Source organism: Ciconia boyciana, chromosome 19 (genome assembly GCF_034638445.1).
Source record: "Ciconia boyciana chromosome 19, ASM3463844v1, whole genome shotgun sequence".
NCBI classification, from domain to species: Eukaryota; Metazoa; Chordata; class Aves; order Ciconiiformes; family Ciconiidae; genus Ciconia; species Ciconia boyciana.
The window spans coordinates 886145-900134 of NC_132952.1; the positions used below are offsets into that span (position 1 = coordinate 886145).

Below are 13990 nucleotides of genomic sequence, written 5' to 3' on the forward strand. Positions count from 1 at the left end.
ACCCCAAAAAGAGAATTTTGAGTCACGTCCCAGCAGTAGCATTTCTGAGGCAAAAGAAGATGGAACTTAGGTAGCTTCTGAGTGGGATTTGAGGACATGGGTTCCCCTCAAGGGCAAACTTGAGCCAGGAATTTCCTTTTGGCTTTTTGTTCCTACAAGGATGGGCTGGTGCCCCTTGGCACTGCCAGCTGTTTCCCAGGGCAGTGTCAGTCCTGCGCACAGAGCAGAGCAGCACATCAGGCAGAGCTCTCCGTGCTCCGACTGTCTGGTTGTTTAACAGTGCAATCCCATTGTCTGCAAACCAGCTGTTCCTAAACCTCATTTCCTTTTTTCCTAAACTACATTTCTTTTGGAAGAAGGGATGCTCCTGCAGACACGCTGTAGCCTGCTCCCCTACCTTCCCTCACAGGAGAAGCCCTCGATGTGTTCTCTCACCTTTTCCACTTGAAGCTTTGACTCGCTGAGCTCATTTTCAAGCTGCTTAATTCTGCTGTCTCTTTGTTTCACCTCGTGGATAAAGGTCTCTTTGGCTCTGCGGATCTTGTCTTTGTGGCGGAGCTGCATTTCGTTGTATTTCCTTAGGAGGCAGAGACACAAACATCAGGCTGTGAAATGCTTTTGTGTTCCGGGTCAAGAGCAAGGCAGGAGATGTCCTGTATTTACTCAGGCTCTTCAAAGCGTGAACGGGGAGCCTCAGCCACCTACCCGTCTCCTTTTGGCTGTGCAGCTAAAGGCAGAATGAGCACACTGACTTTCCGGACTATGTCTTTTCACTGATCAGTTTGGGGGTTTTTTTGTTGCAAAGTTTATATTGTTAAGTGTCAACCAAATGGAAATGGATTGAGGGAAAGGGACCCAAAGTATTCCCAAAACTGATTCCCAGCTTTACAAATCCTTGTGCTCGCCTCTCTCAGCTCTTTATACCAAACATGGTTATAAAGTCACCAAAACTGGAAGTAACAGGGAAAGGGTAAACGGGAGCAAGCTGTTTATTTGGGTGGGGATGTGGGTGGTTAAGGTGAAGTACTTGTGTACAGGGGAAAAAGGCAGACAAAGAAGAATCCTGAACAGCAAGGGTCAGGCAAACAGCTTGCAGAAAGAGCTACTTCAGTGGGCACTTCTTAGAGCTGCGACACTGGGGTTAAATATTTGTCTCTGCTGAGACTTGTGATCATTGCTCTTCCCCTCAAACTTGTCCCATTTAGGCAGTGCTCTTGTTTATTTTTATCCAGTTGGGACAGAAGGGAAAATAACGTCCAAAAAAAGAGAAATCTCTACCATATAAGGGGCATTTGCCCACCTTTGCTCAAAACTCATGACAAAAAGGCTACTGTGCTTCAGATTAGATCAAAAGTACTCTGGGGAGAAAAGAGCAGCTCCATGGAGCATCTCTGCCAATGCCAGACCCTAAACAGCAGCACCCACAGCCCTCCCTAGGCACCCCCTCGTTTTCTGTGCTGCCATCAGCTGCCAAGGAGAATGTGACAGCAGACACGTGATGCATAACATAATTGCATGCAGGGGTGTCAGGTTAAGGCAGGTCTCTCTGTGCTAAACGCCTTGAACAGGAGAGACAAGAAAGGCTACAGAACAGTCAAATCCACTGTCTCTGCCAGGCACATAAACGGCAACTCCTGGCTACATTTTTTGTGCCTACATATCCCCTGCTGCTTCAGTCGTTACCTGACATACAGATCCTTCTGGTTCAGGAGACGGACTCCTTCCTCGTAAAGGGCTTTGTTTTCCTCCTTCAGCAGTGAAAGTTGCTCTGAAAGCTTCTGGTTCTCCTTCTGACACTGGAGGTGCTGGAAAACATTTATTTTTTATTTGTGTGTCTGTCCTCAGCTGTAGGGGCCCCTCTGCCTCCTTTCAGTCTGGTCTGCAAAGCCTCTCTGTCATAAACCCTAATGGTTCCCACTACAGATAATATCCATCCATTCTGCCCCCCAAGGCCACTGCCTCCTCCCCTTAAAGAAGGGGGAGTGTGGATTTCTGTGCCACTGGGGCAGCTGTAGGCTTCAACGGGGCAGAGAGAGGTAAAGCGTCCTCCCAGACAGCGGACTCTGCCAAAATTTTCCTGCAAAAAGCTCCATGCTCCACAAGAAAAGGGGAAGAAGCCATCAAGTCCTCCTTCTGTGCCCTCAAAGCTGCATCCCCAGGAAGCCTACACAAGATGGGATGGTACTTTCCTCCAACTTCTGTTTAAATCAGTGGGATCTGCAAGGGCTCAGCACCTGGCTGGATTTGACCCTATTTCAGCAGTTCCCAGGCACAGATTTCACACTGGGATGGTCCCATTTCCCCCTGGAGCTCGGTGGTCTGCTCTGGAGTCAGCCACCAGCACAGCATCCCCTTGGGTGATGAGGACCCATCCGTGCTGCAGCTCACCTCGCTCGAGTCAGTTTTCCTCTCATCTTCTAGGACGTGCAGAGTCTTGGCCTGCAGCTCCACGTGCATCTTGGCCAGCGATGCCTCCGTCTCCCGCGAATGCTGGAGCTGCTGCCGCAGCTCCTCCACCTGCTGCTCCAGGAGCTTCCTAAAAGCACGTTGGTGTGACAGTGAGACACTGACGTGGAGGCCAGCCCAGGATGTGCCACCGTGAATTCAAGGCTGGCTGTGATCTAAAAACAACATCACATTGCTCTGCACCTGCCCTGGGCAACACTGGGGATAGAAATAAATCAGTACGTCCTGGTTGTCCCCATGTCCCAGTGGCACGTGGAAGGGTGCATGATGTATCTGGGACCATCAATCCCAGCTGCACAAGAAAGGGGACTGCCGGCATCTAGAGGGTAAACCAAATCACCGGGCTGACAGGAGGGGCCACGCACCTTCTGAGGCAGCTGAAGTCTCCAAAAATCTTTTAAATCTCATAAAGAGGTGACCCTGCAGAGCTCTGCCAGGGACACTGGCAGGTCAAAAGGAGAGATAGGAAGCGAAACCAGTGGTGCAGTGACTGTGAGCCCACCTAGGGCCAGGCACGGAGCTGCAGGAGGCAGCTGGCAGGCTGGCACAGCAGCATTTGCTGGCGCACACCTGCCCTCCACACACAGAACAGATCTTACCCAGCTCTGGGTACCTTTTCAGCTGCTCCTCATGAAGTTGTTGCTGCACACGAGCTTCATTTTCTCGGGCCTCCTTCAATTCCTCCTCCAGGAGTTTCTTGTCTGAAACACGGGCCTCTGCCAGCAGGAGTTGGTGTTGGGAATCTTTTAGCTTTTGCTGGAGTTTTGAAATCTTGGATTAAAATTGGACACGGATTAAACTTTCAGAATTTATAGGCCAGTATGTGAATCCAAGGGATTCAGATCCCTTTGATCGCTCAGTATCTGAGTCATGGGAATGAAAGATTTGCTTGCTTCTACTCAAAAGTACTTCTGTGTGTCTTTGTGTCAAAGTCCATTAAAAGCAAAACCTTTCCAACGGCTACCGGACTTGGATCAGACGCTATGTCATGAATTAGCAACAATCCTTTTTGCACCTAATCTGATCCTGCAGACTTCAAAACCAAATCCAACGATTAGTGCAGGAACATGGCAGAATCAATGCCATGGAAAACACAAGCTTTTGCAATTTACCAGATAGCAAACAGCAGCAAACCTCCTCGGCGAGAATGCGATCTGGGCTCCCTGCGCCTGCCAGCCCTACCACCACTATTCTCAGAGACACCGAGCTCGAGAGACAGGAGTTGAGCCGTCAGATTTGGCTTCTATCGTCTTGATTATGCTCCCACGGAGCATTTCCAACAAGGACAAAACCAGACATTCTTCCTAAAATATTATCCAAGTGATCTCAAAATGGACTAGCAAAATGGACTTCAGGGAACCAATTAATGAGCTGCTAGTGCTTCTTTTTTCTGAACTACAGGTGCATGTAACCGCTAAAGACACACCTCCTGTTAACTTAGCTCACACTGACGAGTTACCTTTTTTTGTGCTTCGCATACTTTGGATTTCTCCTGTGCAAGTTTCTCTTGCACGCTGCTCTGCAGTTTATCTGCCTGGGAGCACTTCAAGAGCTCTTGTTCGAGTTCTTTGACCTTCTGCTGGCTTTTTTCCCACTGTGCTGAGAGAGAGGAGCATGTTTCGGTTGTGTCCAAGAGTTTTGCCCGGGCTTGCTTCAGCTCAGCTTTGACCTGAGTTTCAAAAGAAGAAAAAAATCAAGTTTGCATTTCAACATATATCATCTGAAATGTCTTGATTAGGAAAGGGGCAACAGGATTACCAGAGAGTGAACAAGAATCAAAGAGAAATACAGGGAACAAGTACAGCACACACAAAGATTTATTTGGAGGCAGTGCAATTTCCATGAAGCTGAGACAGAGCACGCTTGAGAGCCCCAGGTACAGTCAAATGTAAATGAAGTCCAGTCTGTTGAAATCAGCACCTCAGACCTCCCATAGCTTGTAAAATGATGTGATGCTGTCTTCAAACAGTTCTCCCTGCTCTGTTCCTACCTTGGTGCATTCCTGTTGGAGCAAGAGGTTTTGCTTTTGTAAGTCAACGTTCTTCTCCCTTTCGTATCTCAGCTCCCTCTCGGCTGAGCTGCACAAGTTCTGAACACGACGCAAGTCCTGCCGCAATTGCTGCATTTTTTCCTCCTGCTGCTGGAATCTCTCATCAGACAGACTCTGCAGGAAGAATACAATGACAAAGTAACTTCAAGGAAAGATAAAGACTAGTAATTAAGAAAGGTAGAGGTATGCCAGTAGGATTTAAGGGCATTTAAGTAGGAAGATGGGTAAAGCCAGGCAAGCATTTCTTCTGCCCCCACACTATGTCCTGCTCCCTACCCTGTCCATCCCCTCAGAGAAGCTGATACAACTCTTGAGGTCAAGGGAGAAGATTGGATGAGGGAGCAAATCCTGTTAAAACTAACCTGTCAGACAAAAGCAAAACTACCCAGGTTACTCTTAACTCTTGTGCCAGAGTCTCACTAAGGCAACTAAGCAGGAGCGGCACATCCAGCCACAACTCCCAGAGGCAGCAGGAACAAAGCGAGTCCTGGCAGTGGTACAGGAACAGACACACTGGCGCAATGCGACAGCAGCCTGGACACCGTGAGGTGATCACCAACGGTCTGCGATGGCTTTCAGAAGCTAATTGAGCTCTTTGGTTCACCCATCTTCTTGCAAGTGCCTTGTACACAGACTAAAAGTTCTTCCCATGTTTGGTGTACCAAAACCCTTCTTCCCAGCATCACTTTCAGCTGTCTGTCAATCTGCATTCCCGCTTTGCATCTTCACCCTCTGTTCTTGGGACCAGATGAAATCCCCAGATGAAAGAAGATCAAGCTTCCTTTCTCAGATAAATCCCCAGATAAATTCCCAAGCTGGGAAGTCTTGATCCAGCACTGTGGGATCTGGCAATGTCATTTGTCCTTGAGATCAGTTTGGTTTTGTGGTTTTTCTCCCCACCTGCTTCTACTGGGATTCTTTTCAGCATCCACTCTACACCTTGTATCTTGCTTTGGTCTGCTCTAACTGTACAGATTTGCTGCTTCTTGGTATCAGCATGACTCTGATCTTCTCCTTTCCGCTCCCACTCCTGCCTACAGGCCACCCTCTCCTCTCTTCTCTTCCAAACTCTTGCATATAATCCTTGCTCCTCCTCAGACTCCCTATCAGGGTACCTTCATCATTTCTTCCCCTTTTGGCGTGGTTAGCTGTTCTTCCCCTTCTTTTCTATATCACACGGTAAGAAAGGTGAACAAATTGCATTTAACACACAGCTAAACCTAGCGACAAAAGGGGTCTTGCCTGCCAGCTGGCAGAGCAATTGGAGAGCAGGCACAGGGCTGCAGCAAAACCCAGCTGCTTGTGAGCTGCCACTGCGGGGCAGCAGTTGGATGAGTTCAAGCACTGGAGCGCAAGAGCAGAAAATCCCAAGGAGGAGCAGGGAAGAGGAACAGCTTCTGCCTACAGCAAGAGCAAGACCGTTGTGGGAGTAGCAAGCCAGCTCTATTGCTCACACTCCAAAAAGGAGCTGAGAAAGAGCTCCAAAAGGTTTAAAACATCACTTAAGGACTGTATAACTTATTTCTTTCACATGTACTAAGGGGGCCATTGGGTTTATCCAAGTTCCCACTATGTCCAAAAACATGACAGAAGGAAATTACGACATTCCTAATTTCCAAACATTTTCCCCAAGCAAATCAGTCAGCTTCTCATCTCCCCCAGCATGCTAACGCTACAACACTGCAAGGACTGGCTTCCAGTACACTTCAGTTAGGTTTTGCCACTAAATTAGTGGAAGAAAAGTACAGTGCAGATGGCAAAGCTGCCCATACCTGTTTAACGCTCCCATCTAAACTGCCTGCAGAGCTCTGCGACACAAGAAACCTGTTCTCTCTATGCACCATGCCTCGATTCATCCTCAAAGTATCTTCAAGTGTGCTGTCGCCCTGCTCCCGGGTAGTCAGGGTATCTTGTTTTAGCTGGGCAATTTCTTCCAGTAACAACTGTTTTTCTTCGTTGCTCTCTTTTAGCTGCTTTTCTAGCTCCTCCCTCTTCTTGTTGCTCTCTAGTAATTCAGAACTTGAAGGAGAAATAGTAAAGGAGAGAGATAACTATACACATCCAAGGGAAACCACCCTCTGAAGGGGAAAAACTTGGGATACGAGAGTCCAGTGAAATGCTCAAGGCAATGCTCAAGTGTCTCAGGAGGCTCCAAAGGGGATTTAATCCTGGGTCTAGCAGTTCTGGGCAAGGGTCAGTCTGCCCTGGACACTGACCCACAAAAAAATGTGTGTTCAAAGGGTCAGCTCTCAGTCATTCACGAGTAGGTTAACTGCTGGCTAAGGAAACACTCGCATGGGGCCACGTGAGCTGGTCTGGGCTCACAAGCGGCACAGAAGCACTCGCACAGTGCCTCGCTGCATGGAAGTACAGGCTCACGTCTCCCTATCAAGCTTATCTCCATCCAAACTATATGTCCCTATATAAGCTAACCTACCTGTCTTATCCTGGTTTTACTTTCTCTCAGTACCTAGTTATCCAGGTAATTGAGCTGACTCTAACTATACTGAATTTAATCCAAGCTTTTACTTCCCAATGAGAGCCTGAGCATGGATGCTCCAACTCCAAATTTGTATTGCTCTACTGAAAAAGGGGAGTCAGGGGACCTGCAAGAGCTTTATTTACAACCCTGATGCCTGCTGACACCTGCCCTCCAAGGACAACCAAAATCCACAGCAGGATGTATATCAGCAGCTGCTGGCAGCCGTTAGGCCCAAGGAGCCCTAGCCCACAATGGGAGCTTTTTGGGACCGTGTTAGTCCAAATACTACCTCACTCCAAGAGAAGAAGCCTCCTCCCTAAGGACAGCCCTCATTTATGCTGTTCAGAATCTGGAATAGCTGCAGAAAAAAAGGTTTATTCCTGACTGATTGTGATGTTACTAAGGGAAATGCTTATTCACCAAAATCTCTACAGAGGGATGATTACCCGATAAGGAAGAGACAAAGCTGCTGTGCCCATTTTTGCCAGAAGCAGCACTATGGGGATTTTTAAAAAGACTAAAAAATTAGTCAGCAAAGGTAAGGAGCAGAAAGTACCACAGGCCTTATTAAGGTTTACCAGAGTAGTTCTTGTTCATCCCTCAAGTTTTTGATCTGTTCTTCCAAAAATACTACTTTAGCCATCTGTTCTTCATATATCCTTTCATCTGTACATAGATCTCCATGTTTCTGCTCGAGTTTGTTAATCTGTTCTCTTTCTTGTAGGAGTTCAGAGACCTGTAAGGTCAGAAAACACCACGACTGATTTTCTTTGGTCTCATGGAAACCTTTTGAGCAGTATACGGAAATCTGGGGACTTCATCAAGACATGGCTTGTGATTCTGTAGCTAAATTATTGTAGTTCTTCACCCTTGAAGAACTGCAAGTCCTTTTTTCCACATGGGAAGTAGCTGTGTGTAAACTATCATCAAATCACATTTCTTTATTTGATTTCATCCTTCTGTTGGCCATCTGTAGTTCTCAGGGCTTTATATCACGTGCCATGTGTCTTTACAAAACTTAGCAGTTCTTGGAAAAATGGGAAGAGTACAAGGTATGTATTCAGTTGTCTTACACAGAGAGCATCCTCCATCCAAGTCAACCCAAAACAACTTTCTAGGGATGGCTGCTCTCCACTTTCAACGTCACCTAATGCCTTAACACCAGGCAATGGCAGACCCAAAACCTGAGACATGAAGAGAAGGTGCCAAGAAAATAAAAGGGGCAAGAAGGGAAGGCACGATGAGTGCATAAGGACACAGGAACTCCCAGACTGGATCAGAACCAGAATCTGCCTAGTCTAATATCCCCTCCTAAGCAATGGTGAAACCAAATCCTTCAAAGAAAAATACTACTAAGTCCACTAAATGCTAGCAATGACTTTGATTCCTGAAGCTGTTTAATCAATAGCTCTTCCTGAGTGTACGCTAGCACAGATATTTCAATTCCAGGTCTTCTTATCTACACCAACATAAATTTATTTATATTTGAGCAACATACACTAGCAGTTTCTGTCTGCATCAGACACCAGAACAACGGGGATTTCTTTACATTTCTCATCTCTGTATCTAACAAAGCATTATCTTTTTGTAGCTTCTCATGGGATACGTTAATGAGATCCCTGCTTGCTGATGTTCTTTGGAGAGTCAGGAAGTTATTACAATGGTTTGTAAACTCTGATTTTGAGTCAGGCAACCCCTGGTGAGGAAACAACAGGAGTTAGCAGATGTAATACACCCCTAACTACAAGCTCAGAAAAAGCTTTCTCCTCTGAAATGTCCAAAAACCTCTTAAAAACAAGAAGAGAGTTCCAAACAAATGCAAAGAGCTCTTTGCATAGCATCAGTTCATAGCACATCATTAAAATTTACAAGAACAAAAATACTATCCAATTTACTTGCCCATTCTGCGTGTTGGACATCCTGACAAACACAACGTTGAACAACCTCAGATCTTGACCTCCAGGTGCATATCACCCATGAGAACCCGATGATTTCACGCCAAGCTAACTTCTGGCACTCAGTTGGTAAATGATTCATCCTAATACACCTACTCTAGCAAAAGGGAATGAACCCATTTGTGAAGTCAGGAATCCCACCAAACACATGCAAAGTTCTCTATTTTTAAGACCACTACAGCTGTCCAGTCTAAAACAGGTCATTGGATTTCATCTCATGATCCCTTTGATAGAAGAATAGTCCTCTCCTTAGGCAAAACCACCGGCCAACTGGTGGCTGAATTACAACCAAACCTACAGGGATGTATGGTTTTGACTAAAAGCTCCCTGGACCATGAGTAGATTGAACTATTGGGATGCAAAGGTTAAAGAGTGACTCTTCCTGTTTTCCCCATCATCCCCCAAATTAGACAATTCCTTTTCACATGCATATTCATAGACTGACCTAGCCCCTTCCTAAACCACTCTTCAGCAAGCCTTGGTCTGCATACCAAGCTTTTAGAATGTGAATTTGTTGTCTAAAAGCACTACAAAAGTCCTGTCCTCTAGATGCCACTGTTCCTCCAGCAAGACTCTTGTGTATGTGCAGTTGCGCCAACAGTTCAGCACTTTCATTGTTTTTTTACTTACATTCAAGGAAGTGTTATGGTTTAAGGCCTCTCAGAGTGCCAAAAAAATAGGTTTTGTAATAGATGTAAACCCCCCCTTTGCCCGTCTCCCTGAGGTCCTCCTTGTCTGTGTGATCCAGGCCACGGATCTGCAGCTATCATAAATTTTTAGCCTAATTTTCAGCCCCTATTCTGCCTATGTCTGCGCCAGCCCTTGTGCAATTTTGCTGGCATCACATGCTCTCTCTCCTCTATGGCCCAACTGGAAGACAAGAGCCCCAGCAACTCTCCCAGCAGAGATAAACTTGCCAGAAGTCTACCTAGCAGTTAAATTGCTTCAAACAAAGTGTACGGAGATCCTTAGGGCACGTAACAAAAAGCAGCGCTAGGATCCCAGCAAGCTGCTCATGTAGACTTCTCTGACTCTTAGGTGTTCTGACTTCTTATCATGCCATATTCTGGTTAAGAAAGATACTATTAATATTAAACCATATTTAACCCATGTTTTAACATGGCTTAAAACAGATTCAGAATTAACGAGTTGATTGCCCTCAAAAAAGCAATTGCTGCTAATGGGTAACCGTGATGTTGCTCTGCAGGGAGGTCTTGGCTCAAATCTACAAGTACCCTGCCATGTTGTGACACAGAGAGATAAAGGCTCATGATCATGAGCCTTATGGTCACAAATAACTCTGCAATAAATACCTAAGTCTGAAAACTTCCACTCTGTCCTCTAGAGAAGGAGGCTTTGGCTACAAACTTTGAATTACTGTTTTGTTATTAGATTCACTGAAAGGAAAAATAAATTACGGAGTTAGAGACAGTTCCATTAAAGCAGATGGATTTAAAACCATCTACAAAAGAAACTTTGAAACTGGCTGGACTAGAGAAATGCATCAAGAGAAGTCAAGCAATACACTTGGTGGGCGACTGGGGACGTTTTATGGAGTCACAAAAGGCAACTGCCTCCTGCAGGGAGTCTCACTGTAGGAGCTATACGTACTTGGCTGCCCAATACCTTCTTCTCAGCCTTCAGATCTTCTCGTAACAGTTCAAGCTCAGATGCAAGTTGCTTCCTCCGTTCTCTCCGCTCTCCCAGCTGACTTCCCAACTTTTCTATCGTTTCCTGACAGCTTTCCAGCATCTGGAACAAGCAAAAATAAGAGTCACTTCTACAGCATCATTTATTCTAGCAGAAGAGAAACAAATTGTAGAAAATGTGTCTTCTAGAAAACAAGGATAGGAAAAATGTTCTCAGAAGTTCCCAGCAGGATTCCTGCACCTTATACCCAGGGCTGGCTGGACATCTCTGAAGGCCTGGAGCCTCCACCTGACCCAAGATACCTTGGGAAGGTCCTCTCCCACATGTAATAAGCTCTGTCTGGCTTATACACCTGGCAGATTCAATTGTCTGGCTGGCAAGTTACAAATCAACAGCAACGTCAGCCCAAAACCAGCTGGGAAACAGCCTTGTAAATGTAGCTACACGCTGCCTAGGTTTCACTAAACCCCAAACAAGACTCAAGCACCTTTATTCGTGTAAACCCTTCACCCTCACCAAGAAGTCAACAAGATCCGCAGTGCTGAAGGCAAGACAATCTCATAAGAGAGGTGAGTTACCAGGGAGGTAGTATTGGCATGTTAGCTACTTTCCTCCAAAGACATCCATCTGTCTTGCATGAGCTGATGGGCTACAAATTCTCAGAAGATGGTGACAAAGAGCATTCACAGGAGATGCTCATTTAATACATTTCTAAACAAAACCATTTCTTTCCCAAGGAAAACCTCTTACCTCTTGCATCTCTTGTGCTCCAGACGACGCCTGCTCTTCCCCACTCATCTCAGTTTTGTTCTTCTGCACTTCAAGTAACTCTGTTTCTAAACTTGTGATCTTAACATAGACAAACCACAAGTTAAAACCAAACCAGTACTCACCACTAGTACTAAATGCACAACTACTACTAAATTACTCTTTGTGCTGCTATTACAGAATAAGTCCCATGTTTGGAAGCAAGGAGTAGGAGGGGATGTGGACAGCCGCCAGCGTGGGCTAGCTCCAGCTCACATCTTTCATCCTACTGCTTCAAAGGGTGAAGGAGCCGTCCAGGCCAAGTCAGAAAATGAAAGAACCCTGCTCCACAAAAGGAGAGAAATGACCCAGACGTATGGTGAAAATTCAAGGCCTCCACAGCTTGTGGGAGGCCTCCACAGCCTCTACATGCTGCTCTCCCAACACAGAGGACCCCACGAGATCCTGACTTATATCATGGGCCATCCTCTTTCCCCATGCTTTTGCAGCACTCACTCCCCTGCAGCTGATGTCATCCAAGCAGATGTTGGACCCAGTCCACCAGGACTTGTCCTGGTCCCTCTGCCACCCAAAGGAGGTTGTAACTCCCTCCTGCAAGGCTCCGAGGACTCTCAACTTGAGCCAGCAAAATGCTGACCTCTGTACTTCTCCTGGCAGAAGAAAGTTTGTCTGGACAAGTGCTCACTCTGCATTTGCACTATCCCTTGTGGGGGATCTCGTGGGAACGATTATTAGTCCTGCAGTTTTAAAGGGCTTAAAGGAGCTAGGAGCAGTCCACTTTCTCCTCCCAATTACAGTTCATGCAGACCCTTTTGCAAAATCCAAGTCTTGGCACTCACAGCCACTCTGCTCCGCTGCCAGCCAGCATGGCATTCAGCAGCCTTTCCTTTCAGCTCATTACACTCAGAAGAAAGTTTGTGCTGGTTTTCTTATTTCTAAACCACCAAGCTGGCCTCCTCACTGCCCAAGCTGGGCTTTCACTGAACGAGGCAGCAGAGCAAGTGGGGACACTGGAAGGAGATGAAGTCCAGCTTCATCTGTACACAGCATACCCCGTACCCATACAAGCAACATCCATCACCCCACTCATACAGATGAGTGTATGGTGAAGCATGTAAGATGCCTTATGCCTTTCTCACACTCCTTTCTTTGCACTTATTCAGAGATCATTTTTCATTCCTTTCCAATGGGAAGCCAAAGCTGAAGCAGTGCCAAGTCTCTGCCAATCCCAGTCCATTTAAAGTGATTACAAAGCAGCATGTCAAAGCCCAGGAGCTTTGCTTTCACTGACCAGCTTCAGGCACAAGATGGCTCCCTTGAAGCTCCCAGCAGGGAATGATCTCTAACAGAGGAAAGCTGCTGTGATACTGTTTTTTTAAGACAGATGATGTTACCCAGCCTAGGTGTTAAAAGGAAATTGGTGGGGTGAAATACCCAGGCCTCTTACAGAAGAGCTAGAGGGCAATAAGCCCCCCTCCTCTTGCATGACTAGATGATAGTTTGGGGTTCAACAGGACATTAGAGCTGTGGAAGGGATCTCAAAAGCACAATAAATCTCCTCTTCCCACCCCCCAGCCAACCTTTGGTCATGAAGTTGATACCCAGCTATGCATTTCCATCATTTAGCTTATTTTTCCTCCAAGCTGCTAACTTTTAAGCATTTAAGTTGCGCACGTAAGTCCCGTGCCAACAGCAGAACAATACTCACATTGTATCCCAGTGCCCTCGTTCTGAGTCAGTGGCCTAATCAGCCAAGATTTTTGTAGGGGTGCCAAAATAGAAAAGACTTTCAAGTCCTTCTCACATGGGGCAGCCTGGCAAACACCCAGCAGCGCTCCTTTCTCCAGGCTCCAGTGCACCTGCCTTCGTGCAGTCCTTCCCTCATTACCTCCAAGGCACCCAAAAGCCCCTTGGAGATGAAGGGTGCAGCTCTGCAGCCCTCCATCTGAGCAGACGCTGGATTTAGCTGAGATTTAACCCACCTCCTCTTCCATCCCGCAATCTGCTTCTCTCTCCTCCGCTGCCCTGCGTGCCTCTTTTCTGCCTCTTTTTCAGCTACAGCGGCTGCCAAGCTCATGCCAGCCAAAATGCCTTGCATCTCCTTGGCTACTTGCTGCTCCACGCTGCGCTCACCCTGCGTCCCCCAAAGCGGCGTTCCCACGAATCTGTTTAACAACACACTGAGCGAAGAAGGGATTTCTCCAAACTGAAAATGCATCTTGTTTGATTTGTGGAGCGTTGTGTTTATTCTACTTCAGTGAGAAAGTGGGAAACATTTTAGTGTGTGCTGAACAAACCCTAATTTAAACAAAAGCACAGTCATGGTGGACAGACCTTTTGCCATTCCCATCAGAAAGCCTGCCCTTGGCTCCCCAGCTACACACTTAGAAACATGATGTCTGCTGGCGTCCTTCATTAAGGTATTTGAACGTGCCTTCAGTCTGTTTCACTGTATTTAGAGACTTTTCCCTCACAGCCAGAGGCTACTGACAAGTAATTAATCTTTTCTTCCTTTGAACAATTCATCTTGGAGATATACGGCTGCTTCAGCATCCGTGCTATCAGCACAGGAGATACGCCTTCACACTTGTACTATCTCCTACGTCATGTTTTAACACC

General features: G+C 46.5%; 1 protein-coding gene across 13 annotated transcripts in view; it reads right to left on the reverse strand.

Annotated features, from left to right (window-relative positions):
• CCDC30 (coiled-coil domain containing 30) overlaps nucleotides 1-13990 on the reverse strand; it is a 39522-nt gene that overhangs the window by 2949 nt on the left and 22583 nt on the right. For 10 of the 13 annotated variants that reach the window (XM_072883895.1, XM_072883887.1, XM_072883891.1 and 7 more), the window contains 10 exons: nucleotides 11354-11452; nucleotides 10565-10705; nucleotides 7577-7734; nucleotides 6289-6535; nucleotides 4457-4630; nucleotides 3926-4135; nucleotides 3080-3237; nucleotides 2389-2536; nucleotides 1684-1805; nucleotides 436-577 (listed from right to left, as the gene is read on the reverse strand). In XM_072883895.1, the coding sequence (XP_072739996.1) occupies nucleotides 436-577; nucleotides 1684-1805; nucleotides 2389-2536; nucleotides 3080-3237; nucleotides 3926-4135; nucleotides 4457-4630; nucleotides 6289-6535; nucleotides 7577-7734; nucleotides 10565-10705; nucleotides 11354-11452 (1599 nt within the window). The remainder of the gene's footprint in view (nucleotides 1-435; nucleotides 578-1683; nucleotides 1806-2388; nucleotides 2537-3079; nucleotides 3238-3925; nucleotides 4136-4456; nucleotides 4631-6288; nucleotides 6536-7576; nucleotides 7735-10564; nucleotides 10706-11353; nucleotides 11453-13990) is intronic. The other 3 variants (XM_072883884.1, XM_072883885.1, XM_072883896.1) reach the window with 3 other exon arrangements.